The sequence below is a fragment of the Hylobates moloch genome, unplaced genomic scaffold, assembly GCF_009828535.3.
Source record: "Hylobates moloch isolate HMO894 unplaced genomic scaffold, HMol_V3 SCAFFOLD_10, whole genome shotgun sequence".
NCBI lineage: Eukaryota > Metazoa > Chordata > Mammalia > Primates > Hylobatidae > Hylobates > Hylobates moloch.
Window position 1 is genome coordinate 105781391 of NW_026652285.1, and position 27458 is coordinate 105808848.

Consider the following 27458-nt stretch of genomic DNA (forward strand, 5'->3'; position numbering starts at 1 on the left):
CACCTTGCTAAGGTGCTCCCTGAAGGGCACCCACCAACCACCTTGCTGAGGTGCTCTGGGGCCGTCATGGCCCAGCCTGCACCCTTGAGCCTCGACACCCTCCTGTCTGACTTAGCTTGTTGCGAGCGGTTTTCGAACACGTAGGGGAGGGAGGGAGGAGCCGCGTTGTCTCTGGGGGTGTGGATTGCATGGGGTCCCGGCTGCCACGGGGGGATCGTTGAAGGCCATCCGCTCCTGGGGCAGGTGGGAGACGAGCAGCTGGAGCGAGTGTTCGCGCACCTGCGGAGAGGGCTACCAGTTCCGCGTTGTACGCTGCTGGAAGATGCTCTCGCCCGGCTTCGACAGCTCCGTGTACAGCGACCTGTGCGAGGCAGCTGAGGCCGTGCGGCCCGAGGAACGTAAGACCTGCCGGAACCCCGCCTGTGGGCCCCAGTGGGAGATGTCGGAGTGGTCTGAGGTGAGTGCCTGCGGGAGCAAGCCGGGGGTCGGGAAGAGCTGGGGAGCTGGGCTTGGGAGATGGAGGTGGCTACACCTGCGTCACGCCCCCCTCCCCGCCCCCTCCCCCCCTGCTGCCACAGTGCACTGCCAAGTGTGGGGAGCGCAGTGTGGTGACCAGGGACATCCGCTGCTCGGAGGATGAGAAGCTGTGTGACCCCAACACCAGGCCTGTAGGGGAGAAGAACTGCTCGGGCCCGCCCTGTGACCGGCAGTGGACCGTCTCCGACTGGGGACCGGTGAGGCCTGCGCTGAGGGGTGGCTGGATGCTTGATGTGCCGTGGTTCCATTTCTTCCAAGGCAAGGGTGTGAGGTGAAGAATGTCCAACCAGCCTTCTCCCATGCTATTATAGGAATCAAAACTTCTCTCCAAACACGTGGCCAGCATCACCTTCCCTCTATCACCTGTTTATCTCTCTGTATCTCTCTCTGCCTTTGTCTCCCTGTCTGTGTCTGTGTCTCTGTTCCTCTGTTGGTCTGTCTCTGTCTCCCCATCTCTGTCTCTGAGTCTCTCTGTCTGTCTCCCCTATCTCTGTCTCTCTGTGTCTGTCTTTGTCTCTTTCCGCGTCTCTGTCTCTCTCATCAAGAGAGATGCTCAGATGCTAGCTGGGGTCGCCTCTGGGTGGTGGGTGCACAGATGATCTTTTTAAGTGTGCTTTTCTCTGTGTGCTTTTCATCAAGCATGCATTATTTCTGTAATTAGAATAGAAAATGTTATTTAAAAAGTGGTTACCATGGCAACCGCTTCGAGACTGCCTGAGAGCCACTCCTCTCCCTTGGGACTGACATCCAGGGCCCCTCCTGGTGTGACTGCCTCTCACTCGATGTCCCCTGCCTGTCCTCTCCCCTGCAGTGCAGTGGAAGCTGCGGGCAAGGCCGCACCATCAGGCACGTGTACTGCAAGACCAGTGACGGACGGGTGGTACCTGAGTCCCAGTGCCAGATGGAGACCAAGCCTCTGGCCATCCACCCCTGTGGGGACAAAAACTGTCCCGCCCACTGGCTGGCCCAGGACTGGGAGCGGGTAAGTGCCCCAGAGCCCGCCGAAGGGCCTCCTGGTGTCTGGAGAGCATTTGGCCAGAGAGGAGAGCCAGATGGCTGGGACCACAGATGGGTGAAAAAGAGGAATTCATTGCAAATTATGAAGGGACAATTCCCTAAAAATTAATTTAGAATACAAAAGGCTTAAAAGGTGGGAAAACACCTTACAAGTCCCCAAATCCCAATTTTGCATGGCTCAGTGTTGTGTGCAGAATTGGTATTGCCCCCAGCCTGGGCCTCCAAGTCCCTGGGACACAGAAAGCTAGGGACAGGGGTTGTTCTGGCTGCCTGCTCCTGGCCCAGGGGCCTGTGCGACCTTTGATTATGACCAGTGTGTCTTCCACACCCACCTGTCATCGTCACCAACTTGTCACTTCAGACTAGTTGCTCTCCACAAATTGCATGCAACCAGCAGCTCCAGGCAGGTCACTAAACTGGATAATCTCGAGCCAAATTGTTTTCTGCTGAATTGATTTTGGCCAAATCATCACCGGCCAAATTGTCATTAGCCAATTTGTTTCAAAACAGATGGTTTTGTGCTAAATTGCTTTTGATCAAATCCATTTGGGGCCAAATGGTTATCGAACAAAGAGTTCTCAGCCAGTTTGTTATGCATTGGAGCATTCTCACCCAATTGCTATTGACCAGACCGTTGTCACCAGAGTCGCCGTGGGCCCTGTGTAGGGTCCTGCTGGGCCCTGGCGCTGACCCGCTCCCTCTGCCCCGGCCTCAGTGCAACACCACCTGCGGGCGCGGGGTCAAGAAGCGGCTGGTGCTCTGCATGGAGCTGGCCAACGGGAAGCCGCAGACGCGCAGCGGCTCCGAGTGCGGGCTCGCCAAGAAGCCTGCCGAGGAGAGCACGTGTTTCGAGAGGCCCTGCTTCAAGTGGTACACCAGCCCGTGGTCAGAGGTGAGCTCCCAGCCGGCCCCCCTCGGAGGCTGCCTGAGGCCAGACCTGAATTTTGATCCCGCCCCTCCTGCCTCAAGCCTCCTTAAGTGCTTCCTGCTCCTCCCTCCCTAACAGCCTCCGTGAGGGCTTTCCTTCCCGGGAAAGCTTCTCAACTCCGCCACGTCAGCTGGTGCGAGAGCCAGCACCTCCGGGAAACCGTCTCCGATCTTGTCCCTGGGATCCCTACGGCACTGGTCCTGGGCCTTTTTGGGCCCGGGAACTCCGGCCTCGAATTGTGGCCTCTAAGTTGTGTGTTTGGCAGCCCATGTGCCTGACACCGTGGGACAGACAGACCCCAGGTGGGCGGGGGGAGCAGATTGGGCTGAGGCAGACACAGGCTTGGCCCTCTGGGAGCCACAGGCAAGGCAGGAGCTTGGGATTTAGGGAGACAGTAATAGACATGCACCCCAGGTCAGGACACCGGTGGGGCCAGAGGGAAGGGAAGTAAATCTCCCGCACGGGTCTGGCCCCTCCGAGATTCTTTGACTCTTGGGCCCCCAGAATGCCCCAGCGTCAGGATGTGAGGCAGGGCTATGCTGAGATCTCGGCTCTCTTTGTAGAGGGGAGAAGAACCCTCCCATCCTGGGGCCTTGAGGCACGTGTGGCAACCCTGGCCCAGTTCTTTGCCTGAAGGGTCTCCTCTCTCCCAATAGTGCCATGAGGAGAGGTCCTTTTCCCCATTCCTCAGAGGAAGAAACTGAAGTTCAGGGAGCTCTCTGGCCCACTCGGGGTCCCACAGTTACTGGGGGCTGTAGCAGACATTGGAGGCTAGGCCTGTCCATGGCCCTAGAGTGAAACCCAGGTGGGATGTGGCATCTGCAAGGGAAGGGGGACCTGAACCAGCTCATCCTGAGGGACCCCGGGCAGGGAGCCCCGAGGTGGGTGGGCAGCCCTGGTTTCACAGAGGGGGTGGCAAACTGGGCACCCCCTCGCCCCCAGTTGTCTTGCAGAGCAAGCAGGTTGCTTTCACCTCTCCTGCTGTTTTCCCCTTGTGCTGCACTTCCTGTGGGGCCTCTGCGTGACTCCAGAGCCTCGCCATGTGCCAGTGGGTGCCCCTCCGCCTTCTGGGCCCCACAGAGGCAGTCCCGCCTAGACTCCAGCTTGAGTAACTCACATCAGCTGCGACACAGCCCTCTGTGCCCCTTTCACAGCAGCGCCAGCCCTGGCCCCAGCCCCAGCCGCCTCCCACCTGATGGTGCCATGAGCTTCTGAGAGGGGGACCTGGGGGTGTCCAGAGGGTGTCTGGGAATCACTGGGCAGGGGCTTCCATAGCCAAGCTGTTTACCTGGGGTCTCCAGCTACCTCTGGCCTCAGTTTGCTGATGGGCCAACTCTGAATACCCAGGCGACAAAATGGGGGTGTCAGATGGGACTCAGAGCCTGGAACGTTCATGGTGAAGTGCCCAGCTGTGTATCAGGCCCTGGCGCCCGAGGGCTCCAAGTCTTGGTCGCCGTGGCGGGTGGGTGCCAGATCCTAAACCTTATGAGTTCAAGGCGGAGAGTCCAAGAGTCTGTGAGGAGCGAGCTGGGGACCCCAGTGCGGCCCTGCTCAGAGATTGGGGTCCAGGCCCCAGGCTCTTCGTGCACGCTGGGTGGCGTCTGGCCTCCACCCTGCCCCCACCCCCAGGGCCTCTGCCTGCCCTATAGCACACACGCTCGTTCAGGAGGGAGAACACACACTCATTCCCTGTTGCCCACCAAAGGACTCCCAAGTGAGGAGGGGAAAGGCTGAGGGTGGGCCTGGGGCTTCCCGGGGGAGCCCTGGGCAGAGCCAGGGCCTGAAGGGTGAGCTGGCTTTTGCCGGGAGTCAGCTGGAGAGACCACGGTGTGCCGGGCCATGAAGCCTCCTTCTGGAAAGGCTAAGCCCGGTGAGAGGGAGAGTGGGAAGGGGCAGGGAGGCTGACCGGGGTTCCAGGGCCCCAGGGAGCCAGCCCAGGTCTGTAGTTTGGGAAAAGTACTAGCTTCAGATGGGGGGCGCCACTGTGGGGCCAGGAAACAGGGACCCACTAGGTGCAGGTACCCTGCTGGGTGATGAGCCATGGCACGGGGGAAGCCATAAAGCTATGAAGGGGGGACCCGAGAAGGACAGCCTGGGGTGCTGGGGAGGAGCATCTCCCTAGCCCTGATGAGGAGGTGGAAGGGCCGGACGAGGTGCGGCTGGCACAGACGGCTGGTGGGCGCGTGGACTCCTCCTTCCTGGTGGCTGCTCCCCGATGCCGGTGCATAGCGGCGGCTCAGTCAGTGTTTGTTCCCCCAGCTGCCCAGTCCCATCCACTCCCCAGGGGCAGAGGAGCTGGCACCAGGGCTGGCCGGGAATGTGCGGCTCTCCAGAGGCATGTCCAGAGGCTCCTCAGGGCCCTGCCAAAGGCTGATTGTCCTCACGCCGCCAGCGCCAAGCCAGCCTCTCCTTGCCTGCAGACGGTGCCAGCCCCCACCCCCTGGCTCGGAGCAGGCAGGCAGGCAGCAGTCTTTCGGCCAAGTCTTAATCGGTCCTCCCTGCTCCTTTGCAAACAGAAGTGGAGAGTGGGTCCCAGGGCCAGGGCCTCCCACCCTACCCACCTCAGAGGACTGAGGGCTCAGGTCCCAGACGTGCCTGGGTGATGTGGGGTCACCCACGTTGCGGGGAGTGTGAGGGAGCCACCGCCTGTGGGATCTTGGCAGGAGGACAGCAGGGTGACTGGGGCCAGCAGATGTCTCTGGTGTTCTGGGGAGTTCAGCGGGGTTTTCCAAGGGGAACATCTGGACGGGGAGCCACTGGAGGGGGTGGTGACTTCGCAAGATGCATTTGATCGGCCCACAACAAACAGTCTGCACCATAGACCCGAGAAAGCTGGGGCCAGGGGACCCTCTGGGAGATGGGAAGGAGGGACCACCCCTCACTGTGCATCTGGGGAGACTGAGGCAGCCCTGCATGGGGAGAGAATCAGAGCCTCCTGACTGCCAGCCAGTGCCTGGACCCCCTGGGAAATGAGAGAGGAGGGATGTCCCCTCACTGTGCTTCTGGGAGACTGAGACAGCCCTGGGTGGGAGACAATCAGAGCCTCCCGACTGCCAGCCAATGGTCGGCACCTCAACTCAGCCTTGGAGCTGCAGGTCTAGTTTCAAATGGGCTTCCATGGGTCCTGTGTCAGTTGGGACTCACAGCCCCCTGGGAAGGGTGGGGTGGGGAAGGGGGCATGTGCAGGTTCCCTGCCCCCTGCCCAGGCCCATGCCCCATCAGGAGGCTTTCCCCATGCCTTCTGTCTCTCCCACACCAGTGCACCAAGACCTGCGGGGTGGGCGTGAGGATGCGAGACGTCAAGTGCTACCAGGGGACCGACATCGTCCGTGGTTGTGATCCGTTGGTGAAGCCCGTTGGCAGACAGGCCTGTGATCTGCAGCCCTGCCCCACGGAGCCCCCAGGTGAGGAGCGGGGTGGCTGAGGGTGGCTCTGGGACTTCCCAGGGGAGGTGAGGACAGAGTCAGGGCCTGAGGGGTGAGCAGACATTGCTCACCTTGATGGCGAGCCTGGGAACCAGCTTGAGAGACTAAGCTGTGCTGGGAGTGGAGGCTCCCTCCTGGCATGGCTGAGCCCCACTGGGAGGGGAGAGTGGGAAGGGGAATGGGGGAGGCCTGACTGGGGGCTCCATGGCCCCAGGGAGCCATGCTGAGACCTGTACTTTGGGAAACGGGTCAGCTTCAGATGGCAGGGCCACTGTGGGGCCGAGACCTGAATCCAGGATGACTCAGCTGGAATGGTCAGGGGCTGGCACACAGGGGGCAGGGAGGGGAGCAGCTGAAGCAGGGCCTGGGCACCTGGAGGAGGGACAGGGTGCCAGATGCAGGGCACGTGATGAGTTATGCTTTGGATACACTGAGTGGTGGATGGGGGTGGCCCCTGTGGAACCCTTGGGGATGCTTAGGCCTCTGGGTGTGACATCTGTAGCTCCTCTAGGCATCACTCCTCTTGGGACACAGATCAAATCACCTGGCATGATCTGGGACAGCGACATCTTGGGGACAGAGATGGGCCAGGAAAGAGGGGGCGGAGAGCTAGAGATGGAGACCTGCCATGGGGTGGGGGTCCACTGCCCCTGGGAAATGGCACGTGGGGGTCCTTGGGGTTTTCACCCCTTGGCCACCTCCTGAAACTGTTCCTTCTCCAGATGACAGCTGCCAGGACCAGCCAGGCACCAACTGTGCCCTGGCCATCAAGGTGAACCTCTGCGGGCACTGGTACTACAGCAAGGCGTGCTGCCGCTCCTGCAGGCCCCCCCACTCCTAGGCCCGGCAGCTGCAGCCCCTTCCAGTTGAAGACCAAGCGCCCCTCCTGGGGCTGCTGCAGCTTCTGGGGCCTCCACAGACCCCCCTCCTGCAGGGCACGCTGGCCTGAGAGACGTGGCACTGAGCCTCGGCTGTCAAGAGGGGACTTCCCACGGCCCATGGACCTTTGTGCTCCCGGGGCAGAGCCTTCAGCACCCAGTGGCCTCCTCCAGACAGAGCCACCCCTGCCGTGGGAACCTGTCCGTGTTCCTGCGTGGATCCTGTGTTTGTGGCTCCCACTCCCCAGCCCCCAGCAGCCCCCAGCCGAGGGGCCCAGGGCCCATAGCCAGCGGTGGAGGTGTCTTGCTCTGGGCCCGTAGCCCACGCCCTCTCTGGGTGGCAGGGCCTTCTGAAGGAAACTTGCAGGCAAGCCCAGCGTGGGGGTGGCCTCCCTCCCGCGGAGGCCATGGGGTGAGAGGGGCTCAGGCAGCCAAGGAAGCCCAGGCGTGCTCCCTCTTAAGGAGCCCCTCCCATGGAGCGCTCTTCCCGCCGTACTTTCTACCCCGGGCAGAGGCACCTGCCCACGGGACGTTTGGGGATGGACCGCGGGCCCCGCCCCGGCAGTCAGCGTCAGTGCTCATCTACGTTAATAAAGTGGTCCTATTTATGGCGGCATCATGGGTTCTCAGTTGCCTCTGGCTGGAGAAGTGGGTGGCCTGGGGGCTTGGAGGGCTCGGGCCTGGCTGTGTGGGGTCTCTCCAGCTCACTGAGGCCTCGGGTGCAGGGGTGGGCCTCGGGGGGGCCACAGCACCTGCTTTGAGGAGAAAGACAGATGCAGATAAAAGGCAACAAGAGGCGTGGGGAGCATGCAGGGAGGGCGTTTGGGGACGCTGGGACTCAGGCGCTGGAGTAGGACTGGAGTTGACCTCTCGAGCCCGTCAGCAACTGGTACAGGGCCTGTGGGGGCAGGGGTCAGGGACCTTGGCTAAGGTGTAGGGCACCCACCTCCAAGTGTGTGGGCAAGAACAGAGGAGATGAGGCAGGTGTTGGGGGCGCGGGGCCGGGCCCACCTTGAGCCTCAGGAAACAGCACCGTCACTGCCGTTCCTGGAGCTCATGGAGGGCTTCGTGACCTGGACTCGTGGGTGCAGGAACACGGGGGATTCTGGGGAGGGGCTGCTTGGTTGACCCGGCAGCAGGAGTGGCTTTTCCCAGACGAGAGGGCGGGAAAGAGCACTCAGGAGAGGAAAAGCGACACAGCTGAAGGATGCTGCATGGGAGGAAGGACGGGGCTGTACCGCCCGGGGAGGGCCCCAGGAGGTGTCTCCGTGCACACAGGCAGTCGGCAGGTGAGTGGCTGCCGGGCTGCTTCCTCGACGCGAGGCCAGCTTGTCCTCAGACTGGGAGCCACAGCAGGGTCCGTCACAGCTTTAGGGTGGCTTCTGAAGGACTTGGGGCTCTGGGGAAACTAAGGCAGCACCCCCTCCCCCCAGTATGTTCTTGCCTCTGAGTGTGCGCATGTGCATTGAGGGGCTGCAGTCAGGATGGTCCTTTCAATCCCTAAAGTCCAGGAGTTAGAGGCCCCTGGGATGGACTTGCTTAAGGTCACCAGCTTGGGCCGACAGAGCCGAGTCCTGAGACCCCGGGGTCTAAGGCCTCTCTGCCCACCTCACCCTGTGCCCGCCCTCACCTTGCTGTTCTTCTCTCCTCCTCTTTCCCCCAACCCACATCTTCTTCCTGTCTTACTGTTTCCTCCTGGCTTCTTTCTGCCAACATTTATTATACACTTACTGTATGCCAGGTTCTGTGCCCAGCACCTCCTCGATGCTGCCTGGGTTTATCTTCCAAAGGTCCCCACGATATAGGCATCGTGATTACCCCATTGTGTGGAGGCTAAAACTGAGGCCCAGAGATGCTCTGTCACTTGTCCCAGGGGACCCAGCCTGTCCCCCACAACCCTCTGTCCAGGGGCTCAGAGTCCACCCTGGTAGTTCTCAATGCTGGAAGATGGATAGCCACCGGGAAACTCAAAATCAAACGTGGCCCACTGCTGTGCCCCCAAGCCAGAGAGGAGCTCTCGGCCCCGCCGGGCAGAACCCTGGCCTGGCTGGCTGCATCCGGAAGGAGAAACTGACTCTGTCTCCTGCGGGGTGAGAGGAAGCCCCTCCCAGAAGGTTGAAGAGCGTGGGTGTGGACGGCCTGGACACCCGGGAGGACTGAAGACGCTGCACGAGAGTGTGGGAGATGTTTTATTGGCTTTTACTTTCCTCAGGGAGCCAGCAGCTCCCCCAGCAGGTCCCCACGGTGGAGCCGAGTGAGCTGGGAGGGATGGGTGCTTACTTCGTTTCAAAGAGATCTACAGAGAGGATGGAGACCAGAAAGGAATTGGGAAATGGAATCAGAACAGCCACAGCTCCCGGCTCTCATCCCCACCCCACCCAGCCCACCCCCCACACTGATGCATCAGAAACAGACTTCACAGGATGCACAGAGGAAGCCAGAGGTGTGGGCGGGCCCGGGGGACCGGGGCTTCGAGGGACCTCAAGGGTGAACGCCACTGGCCTGTCCAAACCAGGCAGGGGAGAAAGTAAGAGGAGGAAAACAACTGAGAACGTAACGATTGTGTCTTCGCCAGCCGTTCCGACGCCTCTGGAAACTGGCGATTTTGAGTAAGGGCAAGAAGTGTCCTGCTCAGGCCACCCCTCAGCTCAGGGAAGGCCACTGCCCGGCAAAGCCTTGTCTTTGAGGACGGTGCCTTCCCTGGGCAGAGAGGGGCTGCCCCGGCCCTGGGGCTCCACGGCAGGGCCCAGAAGGAGAGGGAGAGCCCCAGAGAGGGAAGGGGGCTCCTGGGGCCAGGTTGCTGAGAGGAAATAATTGCCTCTTTCTGGGTGAGGAAGAGCTGCCTTCCTGATGGCTGGTGTCCTGGGATTTGGGGCATTTCTCTGGGGTAGCCATTGACGTCATTTCCTTAGCAGCAGGAGAGCGGGTGAGAATTCCCAGGAGACCTCAGCCTGGGTGGGTGCTTGGTGGAGAGTGGGCTCAGATGAGGTCTTCAGATGGCAGCAGTAGGCTCTGGCTGCTTGGGGTCCACCAGGAGCTGGGCCAGGCCTCCTAGGTCCTGCTGAGAAGCAGGTAGGGGAGGTGACCTGCAGCTCTGTCTCCCTTGGGGATCTCAGTTCCTGTTGAGACCCAGAGCCTGGAGACCTCTGTCCTCAGGGTCTGTCCTCATCACACAAGATGGGGAGACTGAGGCCCAGGGGTGGGAAGGGCCAGCCAAGTCTCATGGGGAACTCGGGGGTTTTCAAGCCCTGGGCCATGGCTCTGCCCACCCTGACGAGCCCCGGGCTGCCTCCGTGCACTGCTGCTTGCTGGCCGTTTCTGGCTGAGCACTGGGTCTATACATTTCCGCGTTGCTTCTCCCACGGCAGGTGGACTGCGACATGGTCTCCCCCTCTCTCCGTGCCTCCCTCTGCCACCAAAAAGCTGGTTGGGGCTGAGCATCCCAAGGGCCCTGCTGCCCCTGAAAGTCTTCCTTCCAGGGGGCAGCCTGTCCATCTTCAGGGAGCTCAGCACAACGTGTCTCAGCCTAGGCAGATGCTTGGCACTTGAACCCAGGAGAGTGTGTGTGCGAGAGAGAGGGAGAGACGGCTAGGGGAGAGAGAGGGAAAAACAGCAGAAGAGAGAGAGGCCGGAGTTCAGGGTGGAGGAGCAGAATCCTTGGTCTGCAATTGCCAGGGAGGGCCTTGCTGCAGGGCCCTGGACCTCCTTGAGCAGGTGAGAAGGGTGAGATCCAGGGAGGGGGTGACACATGGAGACCTCCTGGGAAGGCCAAGTTGTTGGGTCTGAGACAGAATCATCAGGAGTAACGGTGGCCTCTGTGCCTGACAGCCCTGGTGCATGCCCAGCCGGCTGTATGGTCACTTGGTCCTTCTAGCCCCAGGCCCCAGCTGTGCCTCCCCCCAGGACACATTTGTGTTCAATGAGCCCCTTATCCTTGCCACGAGCCTGGGGGCTCCCCAAGCCTGGGCCTCCCCTGAGGGCAGGGATTCCAGGAGGGCTCAGCCAAGCCCCACTTGGGGCCTGGGGCCAGGTGGCTGTGCCACAGGAATCCCCCCATTGTCTCAGGACCTTCCAGGCCAGGATCCTGGGGGCGGGCCCAGGTCACACGTCGGTGCTGATGCTGCGGCTCCTGGCGAAGGCCTCCCGCATGGCTGAGAGGCGGTTGGGGTTGAGCGCCTGCAGGCCCCCGAAGTCCCCGGGGGGCAGCTCCACGTCCTCCTGGCTCACGCTCCTGTAGAGCACGCGCTCCCCGCCGTTCAGCACGTCCTCTTCCTCCTCCGGCGGCTCCTGCAGGAAGAAGGTGGGGGGCTCGCAGTGGGAGCAGCTGCGGCAGAGGGCGCGGGCCTGCGGGGACTTCTGGCTGAAGGAGGTGGAGGCGGTGGGGTAGAGCGCCGGCCCGTTGGTCAGCACCAGGTTGCGGTTGGAGTGCAGCGGGGGCAGGTGCGAGTGAACGGCGAAGTCTGGCTCCTCCTCGTCCTCCTCGGACTCGTCCTTCTTGCAGCAGTAGTACTGCGGGCAGAGGGACGGTGACCATGCGGCCGCCCACTCCCACCCCAGAACCCACATGCGGGAAAGGCTACCCCTGACTGGGGAGGGGAGATAGGCACAGTGGGAGAGGGGTGGCCCAAGCCCAGGCCTGACACCTCAGCTGTTTAACCAGTGCTATGGGTCTCGCTCAGGCCAGGCACAGTGCCGAGTACTTCACAACGATCCACTCATCTCTTCCGCCCAGCAACGCGCAGGTGTGACTGTTATCTCCATTTTGCAGGTGGGGAGACTGAGGCATGGAGGGGTTCGCAGCCCCTCATCAGCAGAGCTGTGTTGCCTTGCCCTGCCCTGATGGCTCCCCCTCATCTCTCAGGTAGACATGGGGACCCTGGATGGCCCTGGAGTGCAGGTGGGAAGGATTGCTCACTGCAGCACTCCCTCTGGGCAGCTGGTGCCCTTGGCTAAGTCCCTTCCCGTCTCTGAGCCTCATTATAAGCTCTGGGTGAGGGGAGTCAGGCGCGTCTTACTGAGCCCCATGGTAGGGTCCCGCTGCCTTCTGCTGTGCGTCTTCTCTGCCACAGGTTTCTTCCCCACTTCCCAGGCCGTGACCCTTGTGGCCTTCATGTGGGGCTCCCTCCTGAGGTAGCGGCACCCTCCGGGCTTCCCTGCCCTGTCCCCTTCCCCGCCGCCCGGGAATACCTGGAGCCGGCAGTAGCACAGAACAGCGATGATGCAGAGCAGAATCACAGTCGCCAAGATGCCCCCGGTGATGACCACGGTCCCGGCTGTCATCCGCCCCCTTCTCCATCAACAGCCTGCAACACACGCCGCCAGCTTTAAAGCATCACGCTTCCTCACCACAAAAGTCACTCGTGCTATTCTAGAGAACTGAGAAGACAAGCTTAGGGGAAAAAAGCACCCCAGGATGTGCCTGTGAGAGGCAGGGGCTCTGCCTGGGACGGGCTGCAGGAGGAGCCCAGGTCCTGCTCTGCCTCGGCTGGCCTCTGTCCCTGCCCCTCTCCCAGCCTCAGCTTCCACATCCGTAGAAGGTGGATGCTAATAGCACAGGGTTTTGTGACACTTTTACAAGCGTGTCTCTCCATGCTCAGCATAGCATGCTCTCAATGAATGGCGCCCTTCCAGCCTGGCTGTACAAGCTTGCACGTTTTTAAATTTACCCAAATGCAGTCAAGCCGAACATATGGTTTTGTAACCTGCTTCCCTGCATTTTCATCTCACACAGTCACCATTATTCTGCCATATCCTTAAATTTTCTTCTGCGACATACTCTCTAACCCGATTCCATTGTTTCATGTAACTGACTCCTTTTCTTTAAAATGCTTAATTGTGGTAAAGCACACATAAAATGCACCATCTTCACCATTTGTACGTGTGCAGCTCAGTAGCACGAAGTATGTTTCACACTGTTGGGCACCTAATCTCCAGAACTTTTCATCTTGCAAAACTGAAAACCAGTCCCTGCCTGACGTTTGGGCTTCTTACATTAAAGAAATATTTTTAGCCATGTTTTAATAAGCGTCTTTGTAGCTAAGTAATGGGAACCACCTGAACCTGCTTCAGTGGCTTTCAGGATACATTCTTAGAAGTGGGATTTCCAGGCCTAGGGACATGCCCTTTGCAAACTCCTTCTTGTGGAAAATGTCCATCAAACACGACGCAGGGAGGCTGGAGTGATGCTATCAGTGGCGGCTGCATTCAGCTCATCCCTGTCCTGGGGTGTGCTGATAAACCAGCTCTCAAAGCACCCGGCTGGGAGCATTTGCTGATTTTTGTGGTGTAGACTTTCTTACCATGGCCAATTTCAGTTCAAGCAAGGTTTGACAAGCAGCTTACAAAATTCCTGAATGCTTCACAATCACCTCTCACAAAGCAGTGGGAGCTGGCGCCACTTCCCTTCCTCAATTTCCCAAGCCTCATTTTTTTTTTTTTTTTCTTGCTGGGGTATGGGGTGGAGGAAGAGATTGGAGTATTTTAAAGGAAATCGCAGAGCATATCACTTTACCCATAAATACTCCAGTGCAGAATCTGACGGAGGAGGATTTTTTAAAAATTACCCAGCCTACGTTTAGCTTTCTCCTGTCGTCTCCAAAATGCCTTTTTTACGGTTGGTTAGTTCAAATCAGGATGTACTTGCATTTGGCTCCTTTGGCTCTAGAACAGCTAGAAACCCATTCACGCCCTGCACCCCCATGTTGTTTATTGGAGAAACTGGGTTGTTTATCTGACGGAATTTTCCATGCACTGGAGCTGGCCGGGATTCCTCGCGTGGCATTGAACATGCTCCTTTATCAGTGTTTCTCCTCTAAACTGGCTTCCTGTTGCATCACTTCCAGGGGCCTGATGTCTGCTGTCCCCCTCATCTTGACGTCACAATCAGCTAATGAGCGCAGCTGCTCTCGGCCAGTCCTTCTGTTGCCAGGTTCCGGGGGGTCTCCCAGCCCATTGCTGCAGCATCCTGTGCATGACCTGGATCTGTGACTTCACTAGGAGTTACAAAGTAGTGACTTTCCAAATGTTATCCTTCTTTCCATGTTTATGAGCTCCAGTTCTTCTTGAAAAAGCTCTAAAGCACATTCCTTTATCATCTGTGTGGTTACCCTAGCATGCGGCCTGCAGAGGGAAGGCTCAGAGGTCCCGTTCCTCCCTTTATCAGGGATCAGAACGAGCTGGTGCCCTGAGGTTTGTGGCTGTGTGTGTGCCGAGAGGATGGAGAACAGGCCAGCCCAGACCCACACCTCTCATGGAACCAAAAGTGACCCTGCCCCCTTTGCAGGCCCTGCGTCCCTGTTGGTCCCAGCCTGTTGTCTGCCCCAGCTTGCCTTTCTATGTGGAAACTTGCCCAGTGCAATCTCACTGATTTTTGAAAATATATTTGATGCGTTTCAATCCGCTGCAGTCATGATTCTTTTTGATATCCAAATGATCCCACTAGGGAGCAAACCGAGGCCTGGAGAGAAATGAACTGCCCAGGCCCCAGCACCAGTAAGATGAGGGATCTGGGTCAGGTCAGGGCTGGATCCACTGCTACCATCCACCTTGGGGCCCTACCTGCCACCCTACCCCGACTGCTGAACCCCATGTCTCCTCCACATGAATGCCTTGAATGCCACAGCTCCTTTGGGGAACCACACACTGTGCTATCAGGTTTGGGGGTGCTGGCCCAGCCATGGCCCTCTTCTTTGTGCCCTGAGCCAAGAGGCTGGTGGCCACATCTGAGCCCTCTGCTGCTGTCCTCTCGGCCACAGTTTATTGGGTTTGGGATGGACGTGCACCCCAGGCTGGGCCAGCCGGCTTCTGTCCTGGGAAATGGAATTAAGACCTGAGACACTGGCCGGTCCCTGCTGGTCGCTTGACCTTGGGTAGAGACATGAGTGCTCAGGCTGTAGCCACGGGCGGAATTTTCAGCCACATGTTGGAGAGTCAGAAGGCGCTGGTTCCGGGAGGGAGCGAGGAAGGCCACAGCTGCGGGAGAGATTGCCGTTGTGGTCCTGACTCAGGTGCCGATCCCTCCCTGACACCTGCAGAGTGATTCCTGCTGTGCGTATGTCACCTGGAGTGCATTTTTGCTATTTGCACCCAGGTAATTATGGCCCCACTTCATCAATGAGGGCACTCACACAGCTTGGGAGGGGTTGAGGGAGGTGGAGGCACGTGTCTGTGGTCATGCAGGGATTAAAATTCAGCATCACCCTCCACTACGGGCCATGGCTGGGGGCCCACGGCTGGGGCTTACTGATAGCAATGGGGGCCACGGCTTTCCCATAGGGAAGCATGTGCCTGGGTGGAGGGGCTCCCACTGCTGTCAGGCTGAGACTGCAGGGAGGATGGAGACTGTAGGTGGCCGTGGCTGGGCTGAGGCGCTCCCTCAGGGACAGGTACTGGGGAGCCATACAGGACACCCCGGCTAGACCCTCAAGTGCCAGCCTGGCTTTGCCTCTGGTTAGCTGCAAGAATGGGCCTTCAATGCCTCCATTGCTCTGCCTCAGTTCCCTCCTCTATAAAATGGGAGAACCCCAGGGGTTCTGTGGGACAGCAGCTGCCCCATGCTCAGTGCTGTGCTGATGTTAGGACCGCGTCCCTCCCTGGGTCTGAGTCCTTCATCGGGTCCCTGAGGGAGCTGGCCCCGCTCGCCGCAAAGCTCTCTCTCAGGTCTGAGATGCAGTCGGTCCCTGGCTGCAGCTCCTCTGGGCCCAGGTCTCCTCCAGCAGAGAGCAGCCTGGCGGCATGACGGGAAGGGTGCCGACTCAGGCCAGGCGCCCAGGGCTGTCAGCAGCCACCCTCCAACACCCGGGCTGGTCCAGCTGGAGCCTCTCAGCGTCGCTCTGCAGATACACGCCCGCCGAGGAGCAGCAACGCCCGAGACGGCGCCAGGTCCCAGGGCCAGGCATGGCCGACAGACACACACTCCGCTGGCAGCTCCACCAGCGCCCGGCCTGACATCAGCCCACAGTTCACTCCGAGCAGCTCCCAGCAACACGGCCTCCCTGGGCCTCCACCCTCCTGCCTCCCCTCTGCTTTAGCTGTGCCCCACCCTCTGGGATGCCCATGCCCCCCGCAGACCTACCACGCCATCAAAGCCCAGCACATGTCCTCCTCTTCCAGGAAGCCTTCCTGAACTTTAACACACACCACAGAACTTCAAAACTTCAAACGCCAGAGCTGAGAGGGACCAGGTCCCACCCCTTCATTTAATGGGGGAAGGATATGAACCACCTGCTGCCCTCCCTGAGTGCTCACCTTCAGTCTCCTCCCTGGGGACCCCAGGACTCTACTCAGCTGTGGTCCAGGTGACACGAGCCTGAGGGGCCTCTGTCCTGCTCTACTCTTGCTGGTGACCTTGGGTCAGAGGCCTCTCCCTGGGTTCAGTTTTCTTATCTGTAAAATGGGTGTGGCAGGGTTTAGACACTGATTCCTCCCAACTCTGGGGGACTTGGATTTTTAATCGGCCCTGCCAGGAATCCAGATGATTTAGACACCCAACAAAGTCAGGATGATGAAAATGTAAACAAGCATCAAGTGATAAGGCGATAAAGCCAGATGACACCCTCCAAGGATGGGCAGAGAAGGGGAAGGGCTACAGACACTTTGGCTCCCAAGGATGCTTGTGCTCTGAGAAAGCTGAGTGCCTGAGAGAACGGGAGGACTTGGCTGCTCAGGGTGGTAACGGATGGGGGAGGAACCAAGGGAAACTTCCTGGAGGAGGAAGCTTCTGAGTCGGCCTGTGAAGGATGGGCTGGGAGAAGAAGGAGAGGGCCTGTTGGTGCTGGAAACAGCACAGGCCAAGCCTCGGAGGCAGAGCCATGCGGGTCAGGCCCAGGGACAGCCTGGCGGAGGCTACTCTGCCGCCTGCTTGTGACTCGAGCCCCACCCCTCTTCCACCTCCCCTGAAGCCTCCGCACTGCCAGCCAAGGCAATTTGGCGAGAATAGCGCTGAATTGTTTATCTGCCCCCTGGGACCATAAATGGTTTTAAAGCTTTATAAATGGCTTTGCTTCCCTGTTCCCGCCCCGGGTTTTTACAGGGACAGGTTGTGAGATGGGGCTCCCCTGTGTGTCCCCCACCCCAGTCCACAGAGTCTGTGGCAAGGGGGCCGTCTCGTCTCTGCAGCCGGCAGGGAGAGCCAGCTGCGTTTACAAGCTTCAGCTGTCTCCTGCGGCACTGGCACTGAGGAATGAATGGCGTGGAGCTGGGGGTGGGGCAGGAAACACCTGGCAGCAGAGCCAGACACCGGCCTCCACCTGCCTCCCCCGGGAGCCCCCTCCCCACACCCGCCTTTCCCTGGCGGGAGACCCCCTGCTCACCACCATCTGGGCCACACGTCCTGTGCTGAATTTCAGACTCTGCTAGTTTTCTGTCCCTCTTGCCACATCCCCCTCACTTGCCGCAAAGCCCATGGGAATGGACCCTCCAGAGCCTATTTATTTTGTGCCCCAGCCCCAGCCCCCGCCACTGCCTTGCATGGTGCAGGGCCCAGGTGACGCTTAATGAAGGCTTCTGTCTGCCTCGCTCACCTGAGATGCCCAGCGCTCGTGGTAGGAGCCAGAGAGAAGCCAAGGCCTACATCCTCGGCACTGGCCATGCCCTCTGGCTCATCCAGCCCCGCGCCTTCCAAACCAACCGGGCCCCAGAACGGAGAGCCTGGTGATCACACAGACGTCCCGACGGCAGTGCAGCTGCGCGGGCCCTGCAATCTGATGGCTTCACAAGCGGCCCCTCTAACCAGGTGAGGCGGGTGCCCTCCACTTCCAGATGGGGAAACCAAGGCCAGGGCAGAGAGGGCCAACCCCGGGGGCTCAGGGCAGAGCTGGACCTGGAACCCAGGCTCGTTGCCTCATGGTCAGACTCCTCCCCATGCCGGCGTCTCGTCGAGGGCTTATGGAGACTCAGAGCGCCTTTTCCTCCACAAACACATCTGTCTGGTTACAAAGGCACTCCCACTACCTGGAAGCCCAAGGGCCCCGGCGTCCTCGATCAGAGGAGAGCAGCCCGCAGAGTTCCTGTCTAGACCTCCTTCACATTTGTTCCTAATTTCATGCTCCGCGGGCTCCCAGATGCCGGCGTTCCGTAATAAACAGACGAGGAAGTGCTCAGCTGCCCTGCGCTGCCGCGGTTGGTCTCCGAGACGTTATCCAGAGCCCGGCTGGGGGTGGGCTGGCAGGAGGGAGTCTGGGGGGCCTGGAGGGCAGTTCCCAACAGCACCTGGAATGTCTGCCTTCCCAGCTCTATCCCCAGCTCAGCTGCGGGGGGAAGGGGGCAGTGAATTAGGCCCCTGCTCACCATGGGTTCTGAGGGGCTTGCGGTCCATCTAGGAGGCAGAAAATGCCCACAGCAGGGGTACTGGTGCTGCTGGGCTTGGCACAGAGTGGGGAGCTGGTGTTCGGAAAACTTGCCTGTACCCAGGGTTTGCCTCCGTGGTTTCCTGGACTCCTTGAGGGGCACCCAGAAACAGCACAGGGACCATGGCATTTTGCTGGCCATTTCTGGGGTTTCACAGATTTCCGGAAGCTCCCCCCAGACCCCAGCTGGAGAGCTCCCTGGGGTGAGTACCATGGAGGGGCTCTTAGGGTCTGCGGTTCACTGCCCAGCAGGAGCAGGGCACGCAGTGTGTGTTTGGCACAAAGGTGCAAATGGTGGTGCCCGGGGGTCTCTGTGCTCTTGAAGAATGGAAGCCGTTTCCACGATGGGCCAGCCGGAGCTGCTGGGCAGTTGGATAGGAGTGAGGCAGGGGTGGGGTGTGATGAGGAGCAGTGGGTCCCTGCCTTTCTCAGGACTGTCATCCAACCATGTCAGGGGTTGTAAGAACCAGCGTGGCCTCAGCCAGGCTTTGCGAGACTCTGTGCATTCATCTCGTTTCACCCTGGGACCCCCCCACCCCAGCGTAGGCGGCTTTCCCAGGTGGTGGCATGAACTGAGGCAAGAGTGGTTCGGCCACTGTCCGAGAGCCACTGTCCGAGAGCCCACCCACTCCCCAGGCCATCGGGGAAGCAGCGGGTCTGACACATCTCTGCAAGGAGATGACCTGACCCATATTTTCTAGGGAGTAAACTGAGGCCAGAAGAGATGATCCACTGAGCAATGGAAAAGCCAACTGGACAGACGCCTATCCTTGCTCCTCAAGGAGTCTTGCTGAAGCTCAAAGCCCATCCCTGTTTGGAGTCAGAAGCCACTCTCAAGACCAGCTTCAGCTGACCCGCGACCAGGGCGACCCAGGGCTGGAGCCCTGCCTGGTCCACCATGGGCACGGTGTGGAGCTAGGAAGGTGAGTCGAGGGGTGCTGTGGACCAGGAGGAGAGGAGCTGGAGCCAATGCCAAGGCTGTGGATGGCTGGGAGGCCCTGGAGCCATAACCGGGAAGCAAGAAGCTGAAAGGACTAGGTGATTGTCCCCCGCTGGCCTGGTCCCCACCAGGAAATCACTGTCTGCCAACCTCAGGAACCGTAGGGCAGGACAGGGAGTGTCAGGGTCAGGCCTCCTGGCCTCCGTCATGGGGCTGTGCCAAAGCCTCCTGGGGGCTTCCTGGTCCTCAGGGGTCACTGCTTCCTGTGACCCAGTGGGCAGGGTCTAGCCTTCAGTGCAGTTAGAGGCTGGGTCAGGCAGAGCTGAGATAGCCCCCACCAGGCAGGTTGTGGGAGGAGAGGCGGCCCCGGCTGAGGGCTGCCTGGTTGCTCCCTGGGCCTCCTGGAGATGAGTGGCTTGCGTCCCCCACGGGTGTGGCTGGGACTCTCAGGCTGGAGCTTTGGGTGGTCTGAGGGAGGTGGGGCACTCAGACCATCACCCCAAAAGTCAGGCCTGCCTCAAACCTCACCTTCTGCCCAGTCTAACTGACCCCACTTTCTCAGGCTGGGGTCCCCGAAGCTCTTTCCTGGGATCTCCCTGGGAGCCCCTGGAGCAGATAGGGAAGGGAGAGAGAAAAGAGAAAAAGGTGATGGGGGAACGGGGGGTGAGCCTGGGAGGGGAGGGGAGGGTGGGAGCCCAGGACCTCACTGCTGCCATCTGCCCAGGAGGCCAGGAGCAGCCACAGAGGCAAAGGTAAGAAGTCCCCACACCCTGAGCTGTGAGGCTGGAAAATGGGGAAGCTGGTGGCACTCCCTGCTTTGGCACCAGAGAATCACAGACCCTGGTCAAAAACCACTGACCAGTCCCAGCCCCTTTCTGCTGAGACCGAGTTGGGGATCGTGGGAGATGGGGGCACCACTGGCCCTGTCTGGGGCAGAGCAGCAGGCAGTGCCATGGGGGGCTCAGATAGATCATGCTGGTGGGAGGCCTGGCCTGTGGGGCCCTTCTGTCAGGCAGGCTACCACGCTACTTAAGGACCTTGAACAGAAAGATTTGGGGAAGAACTTGCAAAAATAAAGCTTGAGTTGTGGCCGCTGCTGTCAGGCCTGGAGTTGCCACCTTTGGCTCCAGGTCCTGCTTGCCAGAGGAGGGCACACCTGGGCTGCATGGCCCAAGGAGGTGGGATCCTGACTCTGGGGTGGGGGTGGGCTCAATGGTACAGAAGGATCTAGCATGTTGAGGGATTAGCATCCTGAGGTGTTGAGGGATCTAGCATGTTGAAGGATCTAGCATGTTGAGGGATCTAGCATGTTGGATCTAGCATGTTGAGGGATCTAGCATGTTGGATCTAGCATGTTGAAGGATCTAGCATGTTGAGGGATCTAGCAGGTTGAAGGATCTAGCATGCTGAGGGATCTAGCATATTGAGGGATCTAGCATGCTGAGGGATCTAGCATGCTGCCGACCCACTCATTGTGCAGTTGGGTGGCTCTGCTCCCCAGAGAGGGGGCCTTGCCCAGGGTCACTGGACACATCTGCTGCAGAGTGAGACACAGGCTAGTCACCCTGAATGGTTGTGGGCACCAAGTTGTTGGTAGAGGGGATGGGAGGAGGGCAAAGGACTGGGTTTCTGGATGCGGAGGTCAGCAGCCTGTCCCAGAAACCCCTGCTTTCCTGCTCTGACCACCTCGTGGTCTGAAACATTTATGCACATCCCTGAAGAAGCTCGTGGTTCAGGCCCGTCTCTGTGTCAGGCCCTACAACTGTTGACATTGATGATTTCAATACAGCAGAGAAACATGCTTTTCAACAAATAGAATGCTCAGCAATACCCCCGGGAAATACCCCCTGGGAAATCCCGTGAGCTGGGGCTCCTGCCCATGCCATCCTGTGTTGCTCCACTGGGGTTCCTGAACCGTAAGTCTGAACAGGTCGCTGCCTCACTCAAACACCCTGCATGGCTCCCTATACCTCTTAAAAATAATAAGCACAGGATCCTGTGCCAAGCACCACTATCTCTGTGCCAGGAGGGCATGGCACCCTTCACCAACGTTTCGTTCAATTGCCAGGACAGCCAAGGCAAGGATTATTATTATGCCCATTTTACAGACAAGGAAACAAGAGAGCCAAGGAGCCTAGTGTGGGGAGAGAAAAGCACAAGGTCACATGGTGAGGGGTGAGGGCTCCAGGGGTGAACATGGTGTGCCACATCAAATCTGATGTATCTCCTTTTCCTTCCATCCCCCACCCTCAGCTTGTCTGTAGGGATGGGGTAAAATCACCGCCTTCCCTGCATCAGACCTAAGCCCCATGAAGGCAAGAACCTGGTTTCCCACTGCAGTCCTCCGGCCACCAGGGGGCGGCACAGTGCACACACACAGTAGGGCGGCATTGGTGCTGATTTCAATGCAGTGGGGGCCGCTGGGCACACTTGCACTGCAGGCCCTGAGTGGGCTGGGGTCTTGCCCTCGTGACCCCCACCCTCACCTAGCTGATCCCCAGTGTTTCCCAGGGGGCGGGAACAGCAGCACAGAGCTGTAGGCCAGGCCAGTGCTCCAGGCTGCCAGGAGAAGGCAGATGAGATGCACTAAGAACTTTCTGGGCTGTGGTTTCCAAATCTCCTGGCCGTGGGTCAGGAAATGGGGGGTGGGAGGGTAGGGCCTGAAAACCCCGGGCAAGTCCCAGCTCAGCTGCTGACGGGGCTGGCTTTTTCTCTCCCTTAAAAATAACAATGTGCAGAAGTTGGGTTCGTAAAACCCTCTCTGCTGCTGGACTTAAGTTTCCTTCCTTCCCTTCCCTCCCTCCCTCCCTCCTTCCCTTCCTTCCTTCCTTCCTTCCTTCCTTTCCTTCCTTCTTTCCCTCTCTCCTTCCTTCCCTCTCTCTTTCCTTTCTTCCTTCTCTCTTTCCTTCCTTCCTTCCTTCCTTCTCTCTCCTTCCTTCCTTCCTCCCTTCCTTCTTTCCTTCCCTCCTTCCTTCCCTCTCTTCTTCCTTCCTTTTTTCTTTTCTCTTTCCTTTTCTTTTTTCTTTTCATTCTCTTCCTCGAACTGAGCCCAGCTCCTGGTCCTGACAGTTCAGGGCCTGGAAGGCGGACGGGAGGGAGGGCCAGGCCAGGACTTGATGGAACGACCAGAGGTCTCATTTATTAAACAAATAACTTAGCCCCGTGCTGGGCTGGGGGCTCCCTGGTGCTTCAGTGAACCCCATAGGCACGGCCAGCACAGGCACTTTGAGCATCCTCATGCAAAGACGAGGAAACGGAGGCACAAAGAGGGAGGAAACACAGGCTTGATGCAATTCCAGGCCTTTACCCACCAAAATGGCCTGGCACCTTGAGATAACGTTCGATAAAACTCCCAGATGCTCAGTAAAGCCCTTGCTGACTCAGCCTTATGGACAGGAGCAGACAGACTCTCTGCTCAGTGGGGACTCACCTGGAGTCCCAAGAGAGCCCTGAGAGCGAGCAGACACATGGAAGGCAGCCCAGACCCCAGCCAGCAGCGTGGCCCGGAAACTCTGCCCCCAGCCAGGAATTCCAGCCCTTACCAAGGTCTCCTCTGCCTGTGGGGCCGCTGGGTGTCAAGGGGCCGACAGAACAGCATTCTCGGTCAGGACATGGGACTCATGGGGCCAGATTGAGAAAGAACCCTGGATACCACCATTGCCTTTTGTGAAGGAAGCTTCCGGGGATCCTGAGAGAGGTACCAGCTCTGAAGCTCCCGGCACTGCCCCCTGCGTTGGCAGAAAGTCTCTCTCCTTGGGTCCCTCAGCAGGCAGGCAGGCCCTGGACAGGGCAGGTCCCAGCTACCGGGGCATCCTGGTCTGTCTTCCAAGGCCCAAGCCCAGCCCACCCCACTCATGAGCAGCTGCCTCCCTTCTGGGTCTACCTTGCATTGCCATGACCACCCTCTGCCAAGCAGCTGGCCTCCTGGGGCCAGGGCAGCCTCTTCCGCAGTGGCAGGCACCTGCTATGCCCTGGCACCGGGCCCCTGCCTCCCAGCCCTCTCCATCCTGGGTCCACCACAGCAGGCTTTGTATTTACCTAGGCCAGGAACAAGGTGCTGTTCCCGATGGGGGAGACACCCAGGCCCAGCCTCAGGGCACCGCCCACCTGGGTGTCCTGTGGGGGTGGTAGCTGTGGCTGAGATGACACCCACATTTTCCTGTTGGGGCTGTGCACACACAAGCTCATCCTGCCCCTCCTCCTGGCTTGTCTCCCTGCAGGGGACCCTGCCCGGCCTTCTCCATAGCCAGTGTGAGCCCTCCCTGCTCCAGTCCTCCCTGGTGCCCCCATAGCACCCGTCCCTCACATTGGGTTTGCACCAGCATCCCCCGAATGCACTGAAACCTGGCTGCGGGCGCTACCCTGCAGCTTTGGACTCAGGTGGGCGGAGAACATGCCTTTCTCCCAAGTGCCCGGGGGATGCTGATGCAGCGGGCACGGGGAGCACACTGGGGGAGAACACTGGGAGAACCACTGTCCCAAAGGATGGCCCCCAAAGCAGGTCCCGCCCAGCAGGAGCTCCTCTGAGTGAGTCCTCACTCCTTGGGACCAACCTGACCCTCACCCTAAGCCTGTCTGTGTGGCCTCCGCCTCAGGACGGGGACTGCTCTGGGGATGCACCTGCTGGCCTCAGGGGTTGTCCCTTGGCCTGGGAGACCCCTGGCACCCCCACTGTCCTCTCGTTTCCAGGTGACTGGCTCCTTCTGGCCCTTTAAGATGGTGCCGGGCCTCGCCTTCTCCAGGAAGCCTGCATGACCTCCCCACTGCTCCCAGCCTGGCCCACCCTGCTCGTTTTCGTTTTCCTTGTTTTTCTGGAGCTGCTCCCTTGGCCAGCCTCCCCAGGACACTGTGACCTCGTGTCCAGCTCCACGAGGGTGGGCCCTCAGCCTCACCTTGATGCACAGGCCTGGTAAACAGTGGGTGCTCCATAAATGCCTGTGGGCTGAGTCACTGTCTGAGGTGGAGCCCCTGGGAACCAAGCACCCTGGGAGGACTGTGGTGGTGCCGTGCCCCTGTGGGACTTCTTGTCTATAGGAATCATGACTGCAACTCCAGGGAGCAGAGATGCATCCCCCTCTGCCATCGGGGAAGTTTCAAGAAAGTCAACCTGAGCTCAGAATTGAGCTCGCCCCTAGGCAGCCTGAGAGGGAGGCCGAGGGTGTGTCCAGCAGCCACTAATGTCCACCCCACTGGTCAGGTGGACTGGCAGCCTGGAGCCATAGACGAGTGCCTTCCCTCTTCCAGGAAGATGCCCACGCTGGCTGTGCTGAGGGGCTCACACAAGAAGGGCGAAGGGGTGGGGAGGCTGAGCCAGTGAACATTTCCCTCTCCGGCCAAGGGCCTGCCCTCTGCCAACTCACAGCCACTCTCCTTGCCTTTCAGCCACCACCCTGCTCCTGCAGCCTTGCAGATAACTACCAGTCTGTGCCTCCCCCAGGCCAGTGACTTCTTTACTTAAAGCACCATCAGCATCAACTAGGAGCTTGTTAAAATGCAGAGTTCCAAGTCCCACCCAGGCCGGTGGGGTCAGAAACTCTGGGGGTGAGGCCCAGCAAGCCCCCGAGAGGATTCTGACCAATGCTGCTGGAGAGCAACAGGCTGACCCCGGGCTGCACACTCGAATCAGCCTCCCAGGCCACTGACAGGACAAGCTCTAGGGGTGGGCCCAGGAACCAATACTTGCATATCTTTGCTGGTGGTGCCAACGTGCAGCCCAGGCCGAGGCCCTCTGAGTTAGGAACATGGAACGCGTGTGAGTGTGGTGTGCACCTGTGCGGCACGGGTCAGCAGGAAGCAGAGCCTCCCTCTCATCAGTCTTTACGGGGACCTGGGTCATGCTGGGACCTGATGAAGCTTCCCCCCTGTATCGCTGTGCCCATTCTGCAGATGAGCAAACAGCAGGGAACTGATTTGCCAAGGAAATGCAGCCAGCAGGAGGCAGACTCCCCCATCTCAGCATCTCTTCTTGCTCAGCCAACCAAGCAAAGTGACGCCTGGAGTCGGCTGTTTCCTCCTGTATCTCATCTCCAGAAAATCCTGCCCATTTAGTTTCCTGAGCAGCTCCAGAGTCCAGCATCTGTCCACTGCCATCCATCCCCCCTGCCACCCCCAGCCCAGGCCACCTCCACTGCCCCCTCTGCCAGCTGAGGTCATACACCTGCTCCCAGGCCCTCACCTCCACGCCCCTGCTCCAGGCAGCCTGTGCTTATGCCTGTTGCTATCACCTCTCCCTCCCAGGCCTGGACGCCTCTGACGCTGTGTCCATATCTGCCTGGGAGTCAGAAAGGCTTAGGCAGGAATCCAGACTCTCCCCATTAGCATCAGGGTGACCATGGCCTCAGTCTTGCCTCTGAAACAGTAGAATTATGACAATCTCCAGCTTTCCTCCCTCCTTTCCATGGCATCTGCTGAGAGCCAGCTGTGTGCCAAGCACAGCCCAGTGCTGGGGCCAGGGTCTCTGCCTCATCCTAGCCCAGGGAGATAGGCTGTCGGCAGGCTAGATTCGCACCCCAGCCCCAAACCTCAGACACTGCCCAGAGGCTGGTGGGGCCAGTGGCTTTGATGGCGCCTCGCTGGCCTCTCCTTGGAATTTCCCTTCCTAAGTCTGGGCTGGGAGCTCCAGGGCAGGCCCGTCTCAGCCACATCCACTCCCCCTCTGCCACCCCCAGATCCATGGGGCAGGCTCTCAGAGGAGATGACCGGGGTGGCCCGTGTGGAGCAGGTTCTGGAGCTGCGGGGACATTTCTGTGACTGTGCCAACTGGTAGGACTTCAATTATGTTTCAACAAGACAAGATCAGCTTGTGTAGACCACGGTGCGGTTTGGTTTCCTATCCCAGTGGCCACGTCCAGAGCTGTGCTCTCGGAATAGTGCCAAGGTTTCCTTTACAGTGCATTTGTTTCCCGTAAGGTGTCCCCATCAGTCCATCCAAGGAATCTCTCTGGAACACAGCTCCTGATCTAGGCCCCAAATGTCTGATGTCCTGGGTCCTCCGAGGTTGCTCTTGATTTACATTTCTGGCCTCACCTGCACTGCCCCAATGCCCTTTAGACTTGTCTGGGTAAGAGGTTGTTCCTGTGGCCTCCCAGCCACCAACTTTGCATTTTCTTGCTTCTGGGCCTTTGCTAGTGCCATTCCCAGGACCTCGAACTCCCTTCCAGCTCTGCGTACTGAGATTCCTGGCCATCTGTCTCCATGCTCCTGGAGCAAGCCTTTCCTGATTCCCACCCCTGAAGATGGCTCCCTCTTCTGGGCTCTAGTAGCACCCACTGTCTGCACCACATGTCTGGCATTTATAGTTTATCAATAATTCAGTAGCAAATATTCCTTGAGCTCTTACTGCATCCTGGGCCCAGCCTTGGGTCCCTGCTTTTGTGGAGTTTTCAGTCTTGTGGGGGGACATGAATGTGCACTGGTGATTTCGGGAGTGCAGAGAGGAAGAATGGGGAGTGTTAACAGGGGCGGCAGCCAGGAGAGGTGACCCTGAGTGAGAGGCCCAGATGCTGAAACCTGAGGATGAGTCGCGAGAAGATGGGAAAGAGCACCCCGGGCAGGAAATGGCATGTGCAAAGGCCCAGAGGCAGGCAGAGCAAGGCAGGACCTGGAGAAGCTCATCTTGCTTGGAGTATAAGAGCAGGAGGGGGACAAGACAAGAGGGGCGAGGTCAGCAGAGACCCGGCAGGCAGCAGGGCGTTGGTGCCTGAGCCAGCCTTCCTGGAGCCCTGTCCCTGCCTTCCCTGTCACAGCTTGGTGCTCCTTCCTCTCCAAAACACTTTCTGGGTCAGTCTTCCTCACATTTTAACGTGCATCGAGTTGCCTGGGGAGCAGGGCTGCAGGACTGTGCATTTGTTTTTATTTGTTATGTTTTTGAGACGGAGTCTCCCTCTGTTGCCCAGGCTGGAGTGCAATGGCATGATCTCAGCTCATTGCAACCTCTGCCTCCCAGGTTCAAGTGATTCTCCTGCCTCAGCCTCCCAAGTAGCTGGGACTACAGGTGCGTGCCAGCACACCTGGCTAATTTTTGTAGTTTTAGTAGAGACGGGGTTTTGCCATGTTGGCCAGGCTGTCCTCCAACTCTTGACCTCAAGTGATCCTCCTGCCTCGGCCTCCCAAAGTGCTGGGATTATAGGCGTAAGCCACTGCGCCCGGCCAGGAATGCGCATTTCTAAAAAGCATCTGGTGCTGCTGGTGCGGCATCCTCGGACCACACTTTGAGGACAAGGGGCTGCAGCCCTTGGCTTCTGGGACATCGTGCTCTCCCTGATCTCCCCCTCCCTCCTTGGCTGGTTTCTCCTCCTCTCCTGACCTCTAAGTGTGAAGGGGCCCAGGGTCAGTCCTCAGGTTCCCCTTCCTTCCCCATATCCACCCATTCCCATATCCACCCTTCCC

At 59.3% G+C, this 27458-nt stretch overlaps 2 protein-coding genes across 12 annotated transcripts in view; one reads left to right on the plus strand and one right to left on the minus strand.

The window, feature by feature from the left end:
- The window catches only part of ADAMTSL2 (ADAMTS like 2), a 39425-nt gene extending 32024 nt beyond the window's left edge, over window positions 1–7401 (plus strand). For 7 of the 9 annotated variants that reach the window (XM_032165566.2, XM_032165568.2, XM_032165567.2 and 4 more), the window contains 6 exons: window positions 244–457; window positions 579–734; window positions 1349–1519; window positions 2270–2446; window positions 5742–5886; window positions 6630–7395. In XM_032165566.2, coding sequence (XP_032021457.1) covers window positions 244–457; window positions 579–734; window positions 1349–1519; window positions 2270–2446; window positions 5742–5886; window positions 6630–6748 — 982 coding nt within the window. In that variant the 3' untranslated portion in view covers window positions 6749–7395. Of the gene's footprint in view, window positions 1–243; window positions 458–578; window positions 735–1348; window positions 1520–2198; window positions 2447–5741; window positions 5887–6629 lie in introns of all 9 variants that reach the window. The other 2 variants (XR_009215298.1, XM_032165565.2) reach the window with 2 other exon arrangements.
- A 1560-nt stretch (window positions 7402–8961) lies between these two features.
- FAM163B (family with sequence similarity 163 member B) overlaps window positions 8962–27458 on the minus strand; it is a 32201-nt gene continuing 13704 nt past the window's right edge. The window contains exons 2-4 of one of the 3 annotated variants that reach the window (XM_058445984.1): window positions 16032–16169; window positions 11973–12088; window positions 8962–11294 (exon numbers count right to left, since the gene is read on the minus strand). In XM_058445984.1, coding sequence (XP_058301967.1) covers window positions 10887–11294; window positions 11973–12065 — 501 coding nt within the window. In that variant the 5' untranslated portion in view covers window positions 12066–12088; window positions 16032–16169 and the 3' untranslated portion in view covers window positions 8962–10886. Of the gene's footprint in view, window positions 11295–11972; window positions 12089–13348; window positions 13823–16031; window positions 16170–27458 lie in introns of those variants that run through there. The other 2 variants (XM_058445983.1, XM_032165572.2) reach the window with 2 other exon arrangements.